At 42.9% G+C, this 17,807-nt stretch overlaps 1 protein-coding gene across 3 annotated transcripts in view; it reads right to left on the bottom strand.

Moving 5' to 3' along the window:
• Positions 1-17,807, bottom strand: part of Alg9 (ALG9 alpha-1,2-mannosyltransferase) — a 70,434-nt gene that overhangs the window by 35,866 nt on the left and 16,761 nt on the right. For all 3 annotated transcript variants that reach the window (XR_004945429.1, XM_036192674.1, XM_036192675.1), the window contains exons 5-13: positions 17,480-17,568; positions 15,472-15,607; positions 13,153-13,240; positions 12,900-13,005; positions 7,883-8,005; positions 5,406-5,560; positions 3,630-3,759; positions 2,676-2,823; positions 133-262 (exon numbers count right to left, since the gene is read on the bottom strand). Coding sequence is in view for 2 of the 3 variants with exons in the window: in XM_036192674.1 (XP_036048567.1) it covers positions 133-262; positions 2,676-2,823; positions 3,630-3,759; positions 5,406-5,560; positions 7,883-8,005; positions 12,900-13,005; positions 13,153-13,240; positions 15,472-15,607; positions 17,480-17,568 (1,105 nt within the window). In the remaining variant the exon portion in view is untranslated. The remainder of the gene's footprint in view (positions 1-132; positions 263-2,675; positions 2,824-3,629; positions 3,760-5,405; positions 5,561-7,882; positions 8,006-12,899; positions 13,006-13,152; positions 13,241-15,471; positions 15,608-17,479; positions 17,569-17,807) is intronic.

Raw genomic sequence — 17,807 nt, 5'->3', positions numbered from 1 at the left:
TTATTTCATCTTTCACTCTCAAGAAACCATTTTCTGAGATGCTTCTCTGGTCAGAGCTCCAACATAACCTGCCTAAAGATCTGGGGTGACTTTTTCTCTGGGCAGCAACAAGAGAAGATTGGCAGCCCTTACGTATCTGGAAGGCTCCTCTTGGTTCTGGTCATTCATGTGAGCAGGAACAGTCCGAGTGGCCAGTGGTCCCTCTGCAAAAGGCTTTGGTAGCTGACCTCTGAACTCTGATGGAATGAACTGAAGTTGCCAACTGTCAGAAACACAAACGAGAAGAATGAGAAAAACACAAAGCAATAATATTGCTGAACAGACTTGAAACAAACAACCCTTCACCCCAAATCACGAGGAAAACCTTTCACTTGAACAAAACATGATTTCTGCTAAAACTTCAACCAGAAGCAGAGGCAGAGGTCACAAGTCGGTCTGAAATCAAGAAATTTGCAACTAAAGGTCTCTCAATCCCTTTACTCAAGTCTCAGCGTGGAAACTTTCAACTAGACGGTCAGCCACAGAACAAGGAGAGTGTTAACATGTTAACTATCTCGCACACAATTAAAGAATTAAAGCCAACTCATCAGGTACACAGGACAAGACGGCAAACACACTAGGAAGATACTATTTTGGTGTGAAAAATCCTCAAAAGGTCTTTCAGCTATGAAACCATCTGGAATATAAAAGGCAAAGGCCTAGGTCACCATTTAAAAGACAAGTTTATGACTGATAAAAAAAATCTTCATTGTGTTAAAAACAAAAAAAATTTACCAGGTGAGGAACTGCTGAAGTCAGCAACATTACTCATCTTAACCAGACTTTTTCACTTAGAATGGACCAAATAAGAAAAGCACACAGTGGTAATATGTTACCACATCTAACAAAGTAAAAAGGATGCCTGTATATATCAATCATAGCTCTCCCTACTGCCTATGTATCAGTGTGGAAATTTACTACCGGATGGAAAAAAACTCCTTTCTAAATCCATTCTTCTTGCCAGAGTCTCTATACCACTGTTAGAAGTGTTTTAGTGTCTACTGAAGAATAATAAATACATGCCCTCAAGAAGAGGGGCCTGGATGATGAGCTTGCTATGCAAGCATGAAGACCTGTGTTTGGAACTCCAACACCCAAATAAAAGCTGGTGTGGCAGTATACACCTGTAACCCCAGCACAGCACTGAGGAGACACACAGGAAGATTCTGGAAGGATTGCTAGCTGAAACCCTGGGCTCCAGGTATAGCAAGGAAAAAACCCTGTCTCAAAAACTAGAGTGGAGCTAGGAATGGTGGCACACATCTTTAATCTCAGAACTCAGAGGCAGAGGCAGGTGGATCTCTGAGAAAGAGCCCAGCTTGGTCTATGTAGCAAGTTCCAGGCCAGCCAGGGTTACACAGAGAGACCGAGGCTCAAAGGCAAAATAAATAAACAAATAAGGTGGAGAACAATAGAAGATGATACATGACATCAATCTCTGGCCTGTACACATGAACATGCAAGAGTGTGAGCGCGCACACACAGACACAGACACACACACACACACATGCGTGCGCGCGCTACTAGCAGAAGTCCAGGGACAAACCATTTCACAAATCCTTACACACCTGTGACTAGGAGACATGCAAAGCATATACCTAGACACACCCTGTTTATGAAAAAGAGGCAGGTACACAATGCAGATTCTGCAGCAGTCTAAGAAGACAAATTATTCAGTAATTCCTGTAAAAACTCCCAGTTGTGGTGAGGTGTACTTAGAATAGCAGTGCTGGGGAAGCAGAAACACCCCAGGGTCTAGCCAGTCTGCCAGCCAGTCAGCCAGTCAGCCTTGCCTAACTGGCAAGCCCTGATCATGAGAGACCTGTTTCAAAAACCAGGGTGGACATGCCTGGGGAACGACACCCAAAGCTGACCTCTGGGCCTTCACACACACTTACACATGGGTGCATGTGTCCCAAATATACACACATATACATACACCTCCAAAGAAAAAATTTTAAACCCTCCAAAACAAATAAATCCTAACACAATCTTGCCATAAATTGCTGGGAAATAGGGCTAAAGAGATGGCCCAGAAGTTAAGAGCACTTGCTGTTCCTACAGAGAACCTGAGTTCAGTTCCCAGTACCCACATGAAAGCTAACTACTATCTAACACCAGTTTCAGAGGATCTGATGCTCTATTCTGGCCTAGTTGGGCACCACCATACATGTGGTACACATAAACACATGCAAGCAAAACACAGATGCACATAAAAAAAATAAGTAAATCTTTTAAAAATAACTAAAATGCTGAGAATTAGGGACTGGAGAAATGGTTTAGTGGCTAAGAGTGCAAGTCTGAGGGCTGGTGTTCAGATGCCAGCACCCATATTAACACACCAGGTATCCCATGCATGCCTGTAACCTCAGCAGCGAGGCGGGCAGAGACAGGAGGATCCCACTGGGGCTTGCTGACTTCCAACCTAGTGGGAAAAGGAAAATAGAGGCAGCAAGCTCCAGGTACAGGGAGAGACTCTGCCTCAAAGGAACAGGCAGAGAGTGACAGAAGAGGGCACTCTATGCCCACCTCTGACATTTTTGTGTACACACATATACCCACATACATGCACATGTACCGTCCCCACATACAGCCTCTACACATACAGGAATACTATCAATTAAAGGACAACTTACTTATCCGGCAGAAGGAAGCTACTGGGAAACCGATACCATTCTTTTCCCACACAAACATTCACAGGCCTGCCTTCTGGGACAGTGTGGATAGTTGGGTCTGTGGCAATTCGGTAAAATTCTGGATACAAATCAAGGGGCCCATGGTATCCTAAAAGGGAGAAGAGTTCATGAAAATCAAAGATGAAGTTCTAGCTTTTAAGTGTAATTCATGTTAATATCCCACTATAATCCACATGAAATTTCTAAGAGTGTGAAAGCCCCCAGCAACTCAGTGGTTAGCCTGCTCTTCCAGCACAGACTCCTGTCTCTCAGTGGGACAACCACCACAGCTGAGGCCTTATTTGCCGCACGTAACTTGCTTCCGTGTTCTCTGTATCCTGTTCTACCCTCTAAAATTTCTATTCTTTGGGCATATTTTACTATTATGACCCCAATACTGATTATTAGGAAATATTTAATTATGAGAATTTAACTCCAATTTGCACAATATATTTAGAATTAGCAGCTTCATTACATTAGCAGCAGCCATTAGAAAGGCTGGAAAGATGGCTCAGCAGTTAAAAGCACTGGCTGCTCTTCCAGAGGTTCTGGGTTCAATTCCCAGCACCCACACAGCACTTCACAATTATCTGTAATTCCAGTTCCAGGGAATTCAATGTCCTCTTCTGGCCTTCACAGAATCAGATACCCATGTGGTACCTATGCACTCAGACAAAATACTATACACATAAAAAATTTTAAACTGAAAAAGCAGGGAGAAACCAATGCTATTGAAGGGGACATGAAATATACATGTGTAGTGATGTGATATAGCAATCTCCTTTCAGTCCTGAGATATGGAAGCCACACCCCCCACTCACTATCAAGTCTACATGCCTTCCCTTTGGGAATGGCCTTTTCCTCCCCCGCATAAGTTCTTTGTGAGTGTGGTTAAGACACTCCCAGCACGTCTACCTCTGAACAGAGCCACAGAGCGAGAGAATGACAAGAGCCCAAACAGGAAGACTGTTCCTAATGCCAGCCAGCTGGACGTCACAGTGTAATGCTCCAGGCGATATCGTTGAAACACAAAGTGGTAACATTTCTAGAAGGAAAGGCAACCATATAGATAAATAAGATACAAAGCATCACAGAAACAACATACACAGCCACAGGCCATCACAGAAACACTGGGGATGTAGAAGCAGAACAAGGATATGAGGAAGGGTCTGAGCATGTGCAAATGCTTGGTGTGGTTCCCATTCCAAATTCAAAGACCAATGCCAACTCCTCTAGCACTGTGTGCAGGTCTGCTTAGCCAAACAACTTTACAAGAATGAACTCTAGTGTCAAAGGAAAATAATGTGCATACTTTTGCTGGTGCATAAAGTTCTAGGTGTTTTTCTTTTTGGCTTCAAGACAGGATTTTGCTCTGTATCCCTGGGTAGTTTGCAATATTCTTGCCCCCATCCCTCAAATATAGGATGATAGATGTGAGCCCCAACACCTGGCATCTAATAGCTCATAAAACTACCACCCTGATGGACATAGTATCATATACCATTAATCCCAGAACTAGGGAGGTAGAGGCAGATCGATCTCTGTGAATTCGAAGCCAACCTGGTCTGTATACTAAGGCTACAAAGTGAGACCCCCACCTCGAAAGAAAATGTGTATATGTAATATAAATATTGTATTATACTTAATATATATATACACACACACATATATATATGTAAAATCACCCTAACATAGACAAACCTTAAAACATTATGCCAAGTAAAAGTGGCCAGTCATAAAAGAGCACACACTTTAGGATTTCATTCACATGGAATATACAGAATAGACAAATTGATAAACAAAGTAGATTAGTGATAGTATACTGAAGAAATACCATGACAAAGGGATGGGGTCGATAGGTAAAGGGCTTAGGGCTTTTGAGGTGATAAAAATGTCCTAGGCTGGTGGCTGCAGACATCTGCAAAGTCGTATGTTAAAGTCACTAAGGTATACACTTGAAAAAGCTGAACTCATAGTTTATGAGTTCTCACTTACTAAATCTGTTAAAAACAAAGAACTATCATTTTTTTCTCTCTCCCTGACAGCTGCAAATGGTAGCAAGAGCAAGAGGGGGCCTCAACCTGTTGAGATCATAAACACAGAGGTAATCAAACAAATGTAAGGTCAACTCTGCCAGAGAACTGACCTGGACCGGCTTTAAACCAGGATTACAAACTTTCCCATATTGCTAATTGTCTGATGTAATCCAAAGTCCTGATCATGGCTGACTCTGAGCTAATAGCTGCAGAACACACATTCTGTTTAGTCTGTGGTCCTATATAGGACCACCCTATATAGTTAGTGGTCCATATTATAAGTTAAAATGCGTTAGTAAACGGAGCCTACTGACAAGAGACAAATGATTATAAACATCATCAGCAAACAGTGAAATAATTCTTACCAATACACAAAGCTTTCAGAGTATGTTCTGTAGCAGGTTTTATGTTATGGGTAGAGGTGCACTCCGTGACTTATCTTTAAGGGTTTTGTTGTTGCTGCTGTTGATCTGGAGCTCACTATGGAGCCCTGGCTGGCCTGGAGCTCACTATGGAGCCCTGGCTGGCCTGGAGCTCACTATGGAGCCCTGGCTGGCCTGGAGCTCACAGACATCCACCTGTCCTTAAAGTTTTACAAGCAATCGTGCAATAAATGGAACAGAAAGAGGCAGACAGACGCTTCCCTGGAACTTACCTGAAGTGCAGAAAGAGCAACAGCACCACAGAGACATATAAGTGGGTACACGGGGAAAAGAAACCGTTCCTCTTTGTGAGGCTGAATGAAGAAAATTATAAACCAAATATACATGGGTGCCAAGGTAAGCCAATATGGGTGTCCTAAATTCTGAACTGCAAGACAAAATGACATTTCCCTGTCATCATAAGAGAACCAAACAATGTATTGTTTCAAAGTTTGCTTTTATTTAAATGTGATACTATGCCCTAGGACATCCCATAAAATGTTTCAGCTTAGGAATCTACCCTCATTCTAACATAATGGGGACAGCAAACAGAAAGGAACATACTCCTGAGTTCTTCCAAGACATCCAAAGCTTAGAGGGTACAAGAGTTAAAACACACGGGCAAGTACAGTTAATGGGTAACAGAGCTTAATAAATTCTAGTTGGGTAAAGATAAAAGGCTAAAGATTCCCCAAATTAGCCAAATCCACTTTGAGTAATCCTTTTATCTACACACCAGTGGGTTTGTTAAAATAGGCATGATGAAAGAAAGAAAAGGAAGAAGGAGGGAAGGAAAAAAGGAAGGAGGGAGGGAGGGAGGAAGGGAAGGAGGGAAGAAGGGGGAGAGAGAGAGAGAGGAGGAAGAAGAAGAAGAAGAAGAAGAAGAAGAAGAAGAAGAAGAAGAAGAAGAAGAAGAAAAGGAAGGAAGAAAGGAAAGAAAGAAGAAAAGATAAATCAGTTCAAATTTTTTTTAGATTTATTTATTTATAATGTATACAGAAGAGGGCACCAGATCTCATTACAGATGGTTGTGAGCCACCATGTGGGTGCTGGGAATTGAACTCAGGACCTCTGGAAGAGCAGTCGGTGCTCTTAACCTCTGAGCCATCTCTCCAGCCCCTCAGTTCAATTCTTGAACCCTATTCATCAAGCCCAAGCCAGTCTGCTATGTTTTGTTCTGTTGTCCAAACTGGAACCAAATGCCTCATTCTCTGGAGTGCTAGGATTACAAGAGTGTTACCATGTTCAGTAACAGTGTTTCAAAGCAAATATAAAAATACCCTAAGTTTCCTGATTATGTTTTCTCTTTATAATACACATCTACTCTGAATCACAAAATGGGAACCAGCATGTACTTAAAGAATCTGAAAGGATGACAGGAACACAGAGAACCCTCTGAGCACCTGCTGCAGAGTTCCTGGCATTGCAAGAGCACTGAGAAAAAGGCAACCATGCTGGGTTGGCATTATTGACAATGAGGAAGGTCTGCAAACACTGTCAAGAGGTGGACAGACAGCACCCCCTGCTGTTCACTATAATGTCTACAGCGTGACAGACAGGCAAGAGCCCTCCCAGCTGTCTGATTTAGCTTGCTTGCTACAGAACTCTTTGGAGGTAAATACTCCTGACTTTGGGCCAGTGAGATGGCTCAGCGGGTAATTAGATTTGCCCTGCCATATAAACTTGACAACCTGAATTAAATCCCAAGATCCCACAATGCAGAGTGAAAACTGCCTCCTAAAAGTTGTCCTCTGGCCTCCACAATATAGGCTCTCCCCAACATACACACACAAGTAATTTTCTAAATCTTTTTAAATGAGTGAAGATCCCCTCACTGTCTAGACAGCACATGCTGTATAAACCATTAACAAGAAAAGCTGAGCAGGCGAGAAGGAAAGATCAATCATCTGGCACACAAATCCAACTAAGATGTCTCTTGGTAAATCTTTCCAATCTCTCATGAATTTCTGCTCAGATCTGTCTTCCACAGTGCAGACCCCAGATACCCAGCTCCACTGCTTGAGAAAACAGCAGCTGTATGACACAGGGTCAGAGCTTGCAGCAAGATGGGTACCACACAGCAGAGGGAGCCGACAGCATCAGTCCCCGGCAGCATCGCCCAGCCAGTACAGAGCACAGCCTTAGTTCCAGCTTCAGAGTGGAGTGTCTGCCCACAGATGGATCACTGTCAACAGTCATCAAGAGCCTCTACAAGGGAATGGCTCAAAAGGGCTGCTTTCCTGAGCTTTTTCCAACATGGCTGCTTCTCCAGTGATGGTAAAATCCCACTGACCTCCTTCCCTTCAGGCAGGGGTTCTCAACCTTCCTAATGCTGCGACCCTTTAATACAGTTCCTCATGTTGTGGTGACCCCAACCATCAAATTATTTCATTGCTACTTCATAATTGTAAATTTGCTACTGTTATGAATCATAATGTAAATATCTGATATTCCACCCCAAGAGATCACGACCCACAGGTTAGAAACTACTGCCTTAAAAGGATACAAAGCCCCATCTTGTTTCTATTAAACAATTAACCAAACCTTAATATGGGTTCAAATAATCTACGAATACAGACTGAAATCTCAGTTATTCAACCATTTCTAAAGAGAAAAAATGGAGACTAAAATAAGCAGTTTTTCCACTATTTAACCTGTTACTTGCTTTCTGCTCCCTCCCCCCAAACCTACCACATCCTAAATCACTCACCGTGGAATCTCTGCAGCAGGTACTCCATAAGAAAAGTCAATGGCAAGACCAGAAGCGCCAAAGCAAAGGCAACATTGAAATTCAGAAACCCATTGATTAAGTAGAAATACCATGGTTCTGTACCTGAGGGAGACAAATAGGGAATCATTACTGATGCCTTCAACACCGGCTACAGTATTTGACCCTTACTGTTTTCTGCTCAGGAAACACTGACAACCCAACACTCAACGACAATCCACAAGCCTACGCTTTCTTTAGTGCTCAGCATACACAGGAAGCACAAGAGCAGAAGACAGGCAACAGGCTGCTCAAGATGCTTTGGATGGGATTATTGGGTTTTAATCATTTCATGTTATTCCTGTCGGCAGTAATTTAGTCCACCTTCTCCTCTACCATAGAAGATGCAGAATTCCTCTCCTCTAGAGGGCCTAGTAATTTGCTGCCACTGCAGAAGCATAGGCTCGGCCCTCACCAGGGCATGCAAGAGCTTTCATGCTGGACTCCTGGTCTCCAGGAGGAAGACATTTGTGGTCTTCATAAACTACCTAGTCTTAAGTACTCTGTTAAGGAAGCACCAACAAACTCAAACAGAAATTTATTGTTCCTACTCCCAAATGCCATGCCCAGATGGGACAAACACTTTCTCTAGCATTAAGAGCTTAAGAGCACAGAGCACACGAAGCTACAAAATCCTAAAACATCATTTGAATTTAACTGCAGTTTCAGTACTCTGCAGACCAAATAACAGATAAACCTGCTTGGAGCTATGTAGTCCCTTGAAAAGTTCAACTCCTATTTTATAGTCACACACACAGAGCACCATGTGTTTCATAAAAGGCAGTAACTCAGGGCTAGGGATATAGTTGAGTGGCAGGGTACTTGCCTAGTAGGCATGAAGCCCTGGGTTCAGTCCTCAGTAGAGCCAGATACACACATATACACACACATACATATTTTTGCTAAATATATATTTAGCAAAAACAACAGCTTAGCATGATTTTTGTGTGTATGTATGTGTACTGTGTGCCCACTGAGGCCAAAAGAGGAAATCAGAGCAATGGTTCTCAACCTGGGGATTGGGAGACCCTTTCACAGGGGTCACATATAAGATATCCTGCATATCAGATATTTACCTTATGATTCATAACAGTAGCAAATTACAGTTGTAAAGTAGCAATGAAAATGGTCAGGGGTCACTACAGCATGAGGGACTGTATTAAAAAGTCGCAGCATTAGGAAGGTTGAGAACCAGAGCCCTAGAGCTACAGGTGGTTTTAAGCTGCCTGTCATGGTTCCAGGAACCAAACTTAGGTCCTCTACAAGGACAGCAGACACACTTAACCACTCAGCCATCTCTCCACCCTCCCCAGCTCCCCTTCCCCATTATGATCAGAGACCCAGGTCCTGCTCAGAACTCACAGGATTCAGAATGAACCAAAATGGCTGAAGCCCAAGTCTCACTCACGTAGTTTCGATCCGATCCTTAGACGTGAGATATGAACTAGCTCTCCTCCCTGCACATTTACCACTTTCTCATCCGCTTTCCCTCTGTATGAGCACTTCAATCAGGCGGTGAATGACACGTGCAGGTTTAATCAGTGTGTTGTGACATCTGCCTTCCACCATAGCAATTTCCTGCAATCAGCTGTGCTTACAGGCTAATCAGGAGGCAGAGGCAGAATCAGAAAAACCTGACTCTTGTAGCTTGCACAGCAAACTAAGGTTAAACTAAAATCATAACGCTAGAGACACTTAGAGGAGTAAGAGAGAAGTGGGTCTACTGTGGACAGGCCCCAGTTCAACTGTGGCCCCTCTGGGGAAAGCTCGTTCCTATGCAAAGACAACTAAACCACTAGGGACAGAGTCCTGTCCCAAGCCATTCATTCGGGACATCTTTAGTCTTTCACTTTTTCCCATTTAATCTCAGAGTTGTAGAAAATCTCTGGATGGTTATATAGTCAAGATAGAAAATTGTCTTCTCTGGGTTTCAAATGAGTGACTTCACAACATCGAAGCATCACGATGCTGGTCCCTGAGACTAGCCAACTGACAGCCAACAAGCATTCTAAAGTAAGTTACACGTATTATTCTTATTTGGTACCAAGAAAAACCCCAAGTCAGCACTCTATTGGGCCCAACCAAAGCGGTTCTAAGATCTAAGAGTAATGAGGCCCTGAGCGGCACTCTAGGAATCAATCACCCACTCCTTCTTGACAACTTTTGACTGTAAGCCTACAGTATACAAGGAGTTCCAACTAGAAGCTAGGATAGTATTCTCTGTAGGAAACATCTAAATGAGGAGAAGCTAATACTCTTAAAGAATGTAAATCAGACTTTAAAAAAAATTGTCACCAGTTGTGGTATTACAAGGCAGTAGGATTTGCTGAAGGAGGCAGAGGCAGGAGGATCACAAGTTCAAGGCCAGCCTGGGCTACAGAGTGAGTTCCAGGACAGCTAGGACTAAATGGAGAAACTCTGTTTCAAAAAACAAAACAAAAATTGTCAAGTTCAAATTCTGATCAGAGTAGAATTTGTTTCTTGGAATGGTTCTATCAAGGAATCCTCAAGGCCGGCTACCTCCAGGAATACACAATTGCTGTCATGGCTGCTGAGACAATCCCCACAAAGCTCTTCCACTACTGAGGGAATAACCAGTACTCTACGTCCAAAACATCAAAACTAAATGGAGTAAAATTAAAGCAGACTTACCAAGTGGCACACACCCCTAAGGTTCTCCTCAGCAAACACTGTGCGATATGAACAGCAGACACCAGTGTCCAAAGAAGGACTGGACACAGCTGTACTGTAACCCCAAACCTACCGCAGGGTCCCTGACCAACCCATGCTAAACCAGAAACACCAGGCCTCCCCTCCACTTTCCCTACCAGCCTGATTATTTCTAGAGCTAGCTAGAGGACTACAAAAACGCCTCACTTTCATATTTTCTTTAAAAAGTTTAATAAGCAGTCAGACTACCCAGCATATAATGGACCATTTATGAAAACAGAGAAGCCAGTTTTTCAAAATTAACAAATTAGCCCATTCACCTATAAATAATGGATAAATTTCCAATTGGGTACATGTAAATCAATTTTCACCATGCAATCTGGACTGTAGTCAAATGAAATTGTATAAACAAACCAAACTAAGGTGCAATTTAAAACAATTTAAAAGCATAGGAACTTTCCTTAGCTGAAGGGAGACATCTAGAGGCTCCCAAAGCAAGCTACTAGTTGAACTGGCTATGCTACCAAAGACTAGACATGGAAGCTAACCTGGACACAGATATAATATCAACTTGATTCCCAACAAAACCAGGACAACCGGATATAGAGAGTATCCTGGAGACACCTAGAAGATTAAAAAAGAAACTACACTAATTCCAAGGGGGTAATTTGTTCATAAAATATTTCCTGGCTTGGCTGATCTAAAAAAATCTCTAATACATCCTTCTGTAACTAACCAGCTCAAATGCACTCAAGAGACTGGAGACTACATCCCAGAGGAGTTACAGGCATCCAGTTTCTCTTAATCTTAAACTGGACCATCTACTCATTCTTTCTTGCTGACTCTAGTTTCATTTGCTCACCTTGTAGATTTTCCAAACTTTCTTCCCTTAAAAAAAAAACAAAAAAAAACAAAAACTAACATCAAGCCAGGCAGTGGTGGTGCATGCCTTTAATCCTAGCACTCGGGGGTGGGGACGTGGGGGGGCAGAAGCAGATGGATCTCTGTGAGTTTGAGGCCAGCCTGCTCAACAGAGCAAGTTCCAGGACAGGCACCAAAACTACACAAAGAAACCCTGTCTTGAAGAAAGAAAAAACAAAAACAAAACAAAAAAAAAACAGCCAAACAAAAAAAATGCCAGGCGGTGGTAGTGCACGCCTGTAATCCCAGCACTCAGGAGGCAGAGGCAGGTGGATCTCTTTGAGTTCAAGGCCAGCCTGGTCCACAGAGCTAGTCCAGGACAGGCTCCAAAGCTACAGAGAAACACTGTCTTGAAAAAACAAACAAACAAAAAAAAAACAAAAAAAAACCACCTACCATCAAATGTGTATGTATCGGAAACATACGTAGGAATATACCCCTGAAAGTTAATAGTACTACATGAAAATGATGGGGCTATGTAACTTTTTTGTTATTATATTCATTTTCTGATAATACAAAGAAGTTTGGTTTTTGTTGTTGGTTTGTACTTTTTTTTGTTTTTTGTTTTGTTCATGAGATGTGGTTTCTCTGTATAAAAACCACAGCTCTGGCTGTCCTGGAACTCACTCTGTAAACCAGGGTGGCCTTGAATTCACAGAGATCCACCTGCCTCTGTCTCCCGAGTGCTGGGATTAAAGGCGCGTACCACCACAGCCAGCTGGTTTTTAAGACTGGAGTCTCCTGTAGCCCAAGCTGGCCTCAAACTTGCTATGTAGCCAGCCTTGAACTGCTGCTCCTGCCTCCACCTCCCCAGTACTGGAATTATAGGCATGCACCACCACCTCCACCTCAAAAGTAGTTTATGATTAAAACATTTTAAAAGCATCAAACCATAGCATAAGACAGGCATGGATGGTCAACTCTGTAGTTGTCACTTGGGAGGCTGAGGTCTGCTACAAGTTTGAGGCTAGTTTTGGCTACAAAGTGACACCATGCACAGCCAGCACTCCTTAAAGCTCTCTAAGTCTGGATCTAGGGATAATGTTCAGCAGCACGGAGGGTCAGTGCTGACTACCACACCAAAGAGACACAGGGCCATGTTATCACTGCACTATAGTCAAGAGCTCTGTGTTCAGCAGAAAAGGACACAGCACAAAAAGCCACATTTGGCCAGGGCATGCTGTTATCCCACTACTGGAGTGTAGCAAGCAGATCAGCAGTTCAAGGCCAGCCTGGACTACACCTGGAGCACATAGAGAAGGAGAGGAGAGGGAGGGATGTATTGATGAAAAGAGAAAACTGGATTAGAATTGTGAGGCTCAGGTCAATTAAGCTGTTTTCCACTTCCCCTCGTTTTCTAAAGCCTTACCATAAAGATCAGGCCCATGAGACGTAAAGACATTATACAGAACAATGTTGAGAGGAGCAATCACCAGCTTCCCATAATAGTAGCTGTCAATGACCACCACGGGTACCTAAAGTAAAAGGAAAACAGCAGATGCAGTTTTCAAAACGCTAAAGGAAGAACTCCAGAATGAAAAATAACATGAACTCCTGGCATTTCCTTCCCGAATCAGAAACTACTTAGAGCAAGACAGGAAACGAGGAAAAAGGAGACTCACCAGGAAGAGGATTAGGGCCACCAGGGACCAGTGGAAAAAGCTCCTCCACCTGTTTTTCATGGCCAGTGCGTCAAAGGCGATGGGCAAACTATTCAACAGAGAAACACGGTGCGGCGTTAGCAAAGCACTAAATACTCAGAACGGAGCCACAGACGCCTGTGCAGAGCACAGGACCAAGCAGCTCTCCCAGGGGCTCAGAAGAAAGGAAGCTGGTATGTGACAAGATGTCTTCTCAAAAATAAGCTGGTCTTTCCAAGGACCCATCAAGAGAGACATGCCACAGATGGACAGGAAACAGACACTATGCTGCTGGACCATCTTGACACTGATCTGTATGTACTGCACATATGTAAGGCATATTCATTATTAATTCACGTACACTGTTATCCTACACCTACCCAACAAGTACTGACCTCTCCCTTCTGAAATTAACTGGGATTTTATTACATACTTTTAACTTGTAAATAAGTCATTTCTCACATGTCTGGGGGTCTGCAGGTGCCATGGCGCATATGGAGGTTAGGAATAACTTTGAGGAGTCAGTTCTGTTCCCTCCGGTTATGCAGATTCCAGGAATCAAACTCAGGTCTCCAGATTTGTATGTGTCTTTCCCGCTGAGCCAACTCTCCCTCAGTGGCTCTCCACTGCATTTTTTGAGAGAGTCAACCACTGACCTGGAGCTTACCAGTTCAGCAAGTCTAGCTGGCCAGCGAGCTCTAGAAACTCCTGTCTCCACCCCAGCCCTGGCATTTCAGAAGCACCACATTTGCCTTAAGTGGGTGCTGAGGATTAAACCTGAGTCCTCAGGCTTGCATGGCAAGCCCTTTACTAAATTATCTCCCGAGTCTCCAAAAATCCTTTTAACCATATTAAATCTGCTCTTTGTTTACCTGTTGCTGTGGTGAAGTCCTATACATTCTAGGCAAACATTTTACTACTGAGCTATACCCTATAGGTACTTTTAAAAATATGGAGGGTTGGGGATTTAGCTCAGTGGTAGAGCGCTTGCCTAGCAAGCGCAAGGCCCTGGGTTCGATCCTCAGCTAAAATATATATATGGAATACTATATTTAAAATAACGTTCATAACAACTATTAAGATTTATTTTTTAATTATGTGTATAATATACATTTGTATACATGAGTGCCGGTGCCTGCAAAGTCCAGAAGAGGGTGCCTGATTCCCCGGAACTGCAGTTACAGGCAATTGGGAGCCACCCATCACGGATGCTGGGAACCAAAGTCAGGTTCTCTGCAAGAGCAGCATGTGCTCTTTATCACTGAACCATTTCTCTGGTCTAGTCAGGAAGTTAAGGCGGCACAAACCAGGAAAGAAGTGTGGAAACAAAGAGTACGGAAGGAAGTGGAGACGCAAAGTCAGGAGCAAGAAAGGGGAAGGGCTGCAGGAGAAATGCCTTAGCGGTGAAGAGCATGGGATGCTCTTGCAGAGGACCCACCTCGCAGCTCCGTTCCAGGGGATCTGATGTCCTTTCCTAGCCTGTAGGAATACTGTATACATGGGGTACACAGACATACATGTACCCCTTGCACGTATTTTTTTTTAAAAGAAAAAAGAACGACAAAAGGAAACATTTCAATCCTGGGTGACAAAGAAAACATACAGCAAAGAATGGAGCAGTGTGAGAAAACATCAGCAGTCTTTAGAAGAAACAGAAAGGGGATTAGCAGGAGAGGGATATGGCTGAAATACATTGCATACATGTACAAAAATGTCACAGTGAAACCCAGTTATGTACAATTAGTACATGCTAGGAAAAGCATTTTAAAAAGCAAGCATAATGTTAAAGGTAAATTACCTCAAATCTTACTGTCTATATTCTCATTTATAAAATATTAATTACTGCTGGGAGGTGGTAGCGCACGCCTTTGAGCCCAGCTCTCAGGAGGCAAAGGCAGGAGGATCTCTGTAAATTCGAGGCCAGCCTGGTCTACAGATCAAGTTCCAGGATAGCCAGGGCTACTCAGAGAAACCCTGTCTCAATTACCTAACCCCTGCTCCCCAAAAATACAAATTATTATATTTTCTTACAGTGTTGTAAAATTTAGAAATAAAATTTTTGAAGGGTTTGGTAATGCTAGCAATGTGTAACATTCAGCAGGAGCCTAGTAGTGATTCCTCTCATTAGAATAAATCACATGAATAAACAATGAGAACAATAAGCTTTTGTTCCAGAGTCTCTGTCAGTCAAACTGATTCCTTTAACTTTAGTTGCTGGCTGGACAATCTGCACTGGATACAACAGTTGGATTGACCAGATGCCCAGTGGTATACAGGAGAGGAATAACTTAAGGTTCTTACCCAAGGGCTGCGCTAAATGGCCACCCGAGGATAGCCCCGGCTGCTACTCCCAGCACAGCAATGGGTGTCTTGTCCATATACCATCCGGTCATGGCGATCAGTGTAGTGTACATGCAGAAGCTGCTAGGGAGGAATGCTACAAGAGTGCAGAAATGAAAAGAAAACAAGAGATTAGATACTGATTTTTAGAAATCCATCTGCACTGCAAAATGCCAATATTATGATCTATTTTGGAAAACACTATCAGAACAAGACATGGCTCAGTTGATAGAGTGCTTGCCTATAATGCACAGAGCCCTGGATTCAATTCCTAGAGCCACAGAAAACTGGGCATACTGGCACACGCCTATAATCCCAGCCCTCAGGAGACAGAAGCAAGAAAACCAGAAGTTCAAGGGCACCCTCAGCTGTGCAGCAAGTCTGAGGCCACATGAGGCCCTGTCTTGGGCCATGAGTCCCTGGGTAGAAAGAAATACACGAAGGGAGGAAGTGAAGGAAAGAAATGGGCAGTCAGAGGACATACTTTTTCAAAAAGCAAAGTGCACTGATTTTGATTTCCTCACATCTCTTTTCCAAGTACACAAGGCCCCAAGTTACACAATAGTAGCCATCCACTCCTCTCCTGGCCTGCACCTAAATTTAAAGCTTACAAAAGCCAGGAACTTCCAACTTTACTTCAGGGAATATATTCAAGACTCAGACCCATTGCGGATGATGTATTGGTTCCTTTGGCTCATCTTCTGATATGCTTCTAAGACATCCTGGCTCACCCTGTTCCCTATAGGGACACTAGGAAGCCTTCTCAAGGCTCAGAGCTACATTTCTGGCCTTGGCATGGCCCCTTAATTATTACACCTGCCATAACTTTGTCATGGCATGCAATAGTCTGAACATAGTCAAGGCCTTTGCAACAACAGCAAGATATTCCTAACAACTCTAAACAAAAATGTGGCTTCTTAAGGCTTTATAAGGCCTGATTCCTGAAGCAGAGAAGTCAGTTGATTCTAACAAGAACTACAATGAATAGGCAGTGAAATTTAAGGCACTCAACAAGGGTCCACTTCAAAGGCTCTATGGTAAAGACTCTGAATTCATGAGTGCCTCAACTGGCACTGTAAAACTAAAACTCACAGGAAGCTCCACACACATACAATTCTGTTTCTGGATTAGCAAAGTAACTAAAACATAAAACATGTGAGATGCGACTTTCACAGATAGATGCTAAATATTGAAGTCAATTCTAGCTGCCAGCACAGAGTACAAAAGAGCAGAAATATCTGAGGTCTCTGCTAATTTTGATGAAGCAGACACATTTACTACAGTGGATCTCAAAGCTGGTCTACCCACCACTACCACCACCACCACCACCACCCAGAAAGCCATAGTTTTCTAAAAAAAAGAAAGAAAAAGCTGGTCTAGGTGGAGCCCAGAGGCCCCTGTAGAACATTCATTTTGATATATCCAATGAAGAAAATGCTAACCATGCAACTCTGTACAAGATACAGTTTTGTATATTTAGTGTACATACTAGTCTTGATTATATAAGCATAAACTAAAATTGAGATAATTTAGCAAGGTAATTTTTCTGGCAAATTGGAAACAACCTATCTTTTGCAGCAGGCTACCTTAGCTCAGAATGCAAGTGTTCAAAGGTAGTACAGCTGTAAAGCCACCAGTCCTACTTAGAACCTTTATTCTAAGTGTCCAGACACTAACTATAAAAATAAACGCCCAAGAGATGGAACCTCTATAGAATACATCAAAAAACAGGCAGAAAACAGAACCATCAATCAAAAATACTTTCCTCCCCCTAATGGCCAAGAAAGGAAGTGAGCCATCAGGAAAGAGAAGGAACAGAAGGCATCCTGTGAGACCGCCAGCTCCACTACTCACGAATCTGCGCAGTTCTCACAACAGTGACCTGCCAAGCACTCGTGTCTATAACCTTGTTGGACGAGTGCTTCCTTTCAAGACAACTGTATAGGAAGGTAAAGCTGCTACCCCTTACCAGACGATGAACAAAACATGCCAGTGCTGAGCACCAAGAAGGCCAGCATCATTCGACTCACATGCAGCCCAAATTTCTTGCACACAGCCCTGGAAGAAAACATAAAGACCATTAATATTGTGAATACTAATTGCAAAGCAAAGGAGAAATGCAGGCCTGTATGAGAAATAACAATGAAGAGCAGAAGTCAAATATAGACCTGTCTAGACTTGTTAGCAATTTCATATGCATAAGAAACCCAAACCTCTTACTCCTGACACAGAAAAGCTCCTTAAGAGGAAATGCATTTAAAAGTTGTCAGGAATGTCATGTGCATAAGAAACAGACT

The sequence above is a fragment of the Onychomys torridus genome, chromosome 7 (genome assembly GCF_903995425.1).
Source record: "Onychomys torridus chromosome 7, mOncTor1.1, whole genome shotgun sequence".
Classification (NCBI taxonomy): domain Eukaryota; kingdom Metazoa; phylum Chordata; class Mammalia; order Rodentia; family Cricetidae; genus Onychomys; species Onychomys torridus.
This window is presented reverse-complemented; position numbering and strand designations above follow the sequence as displayed.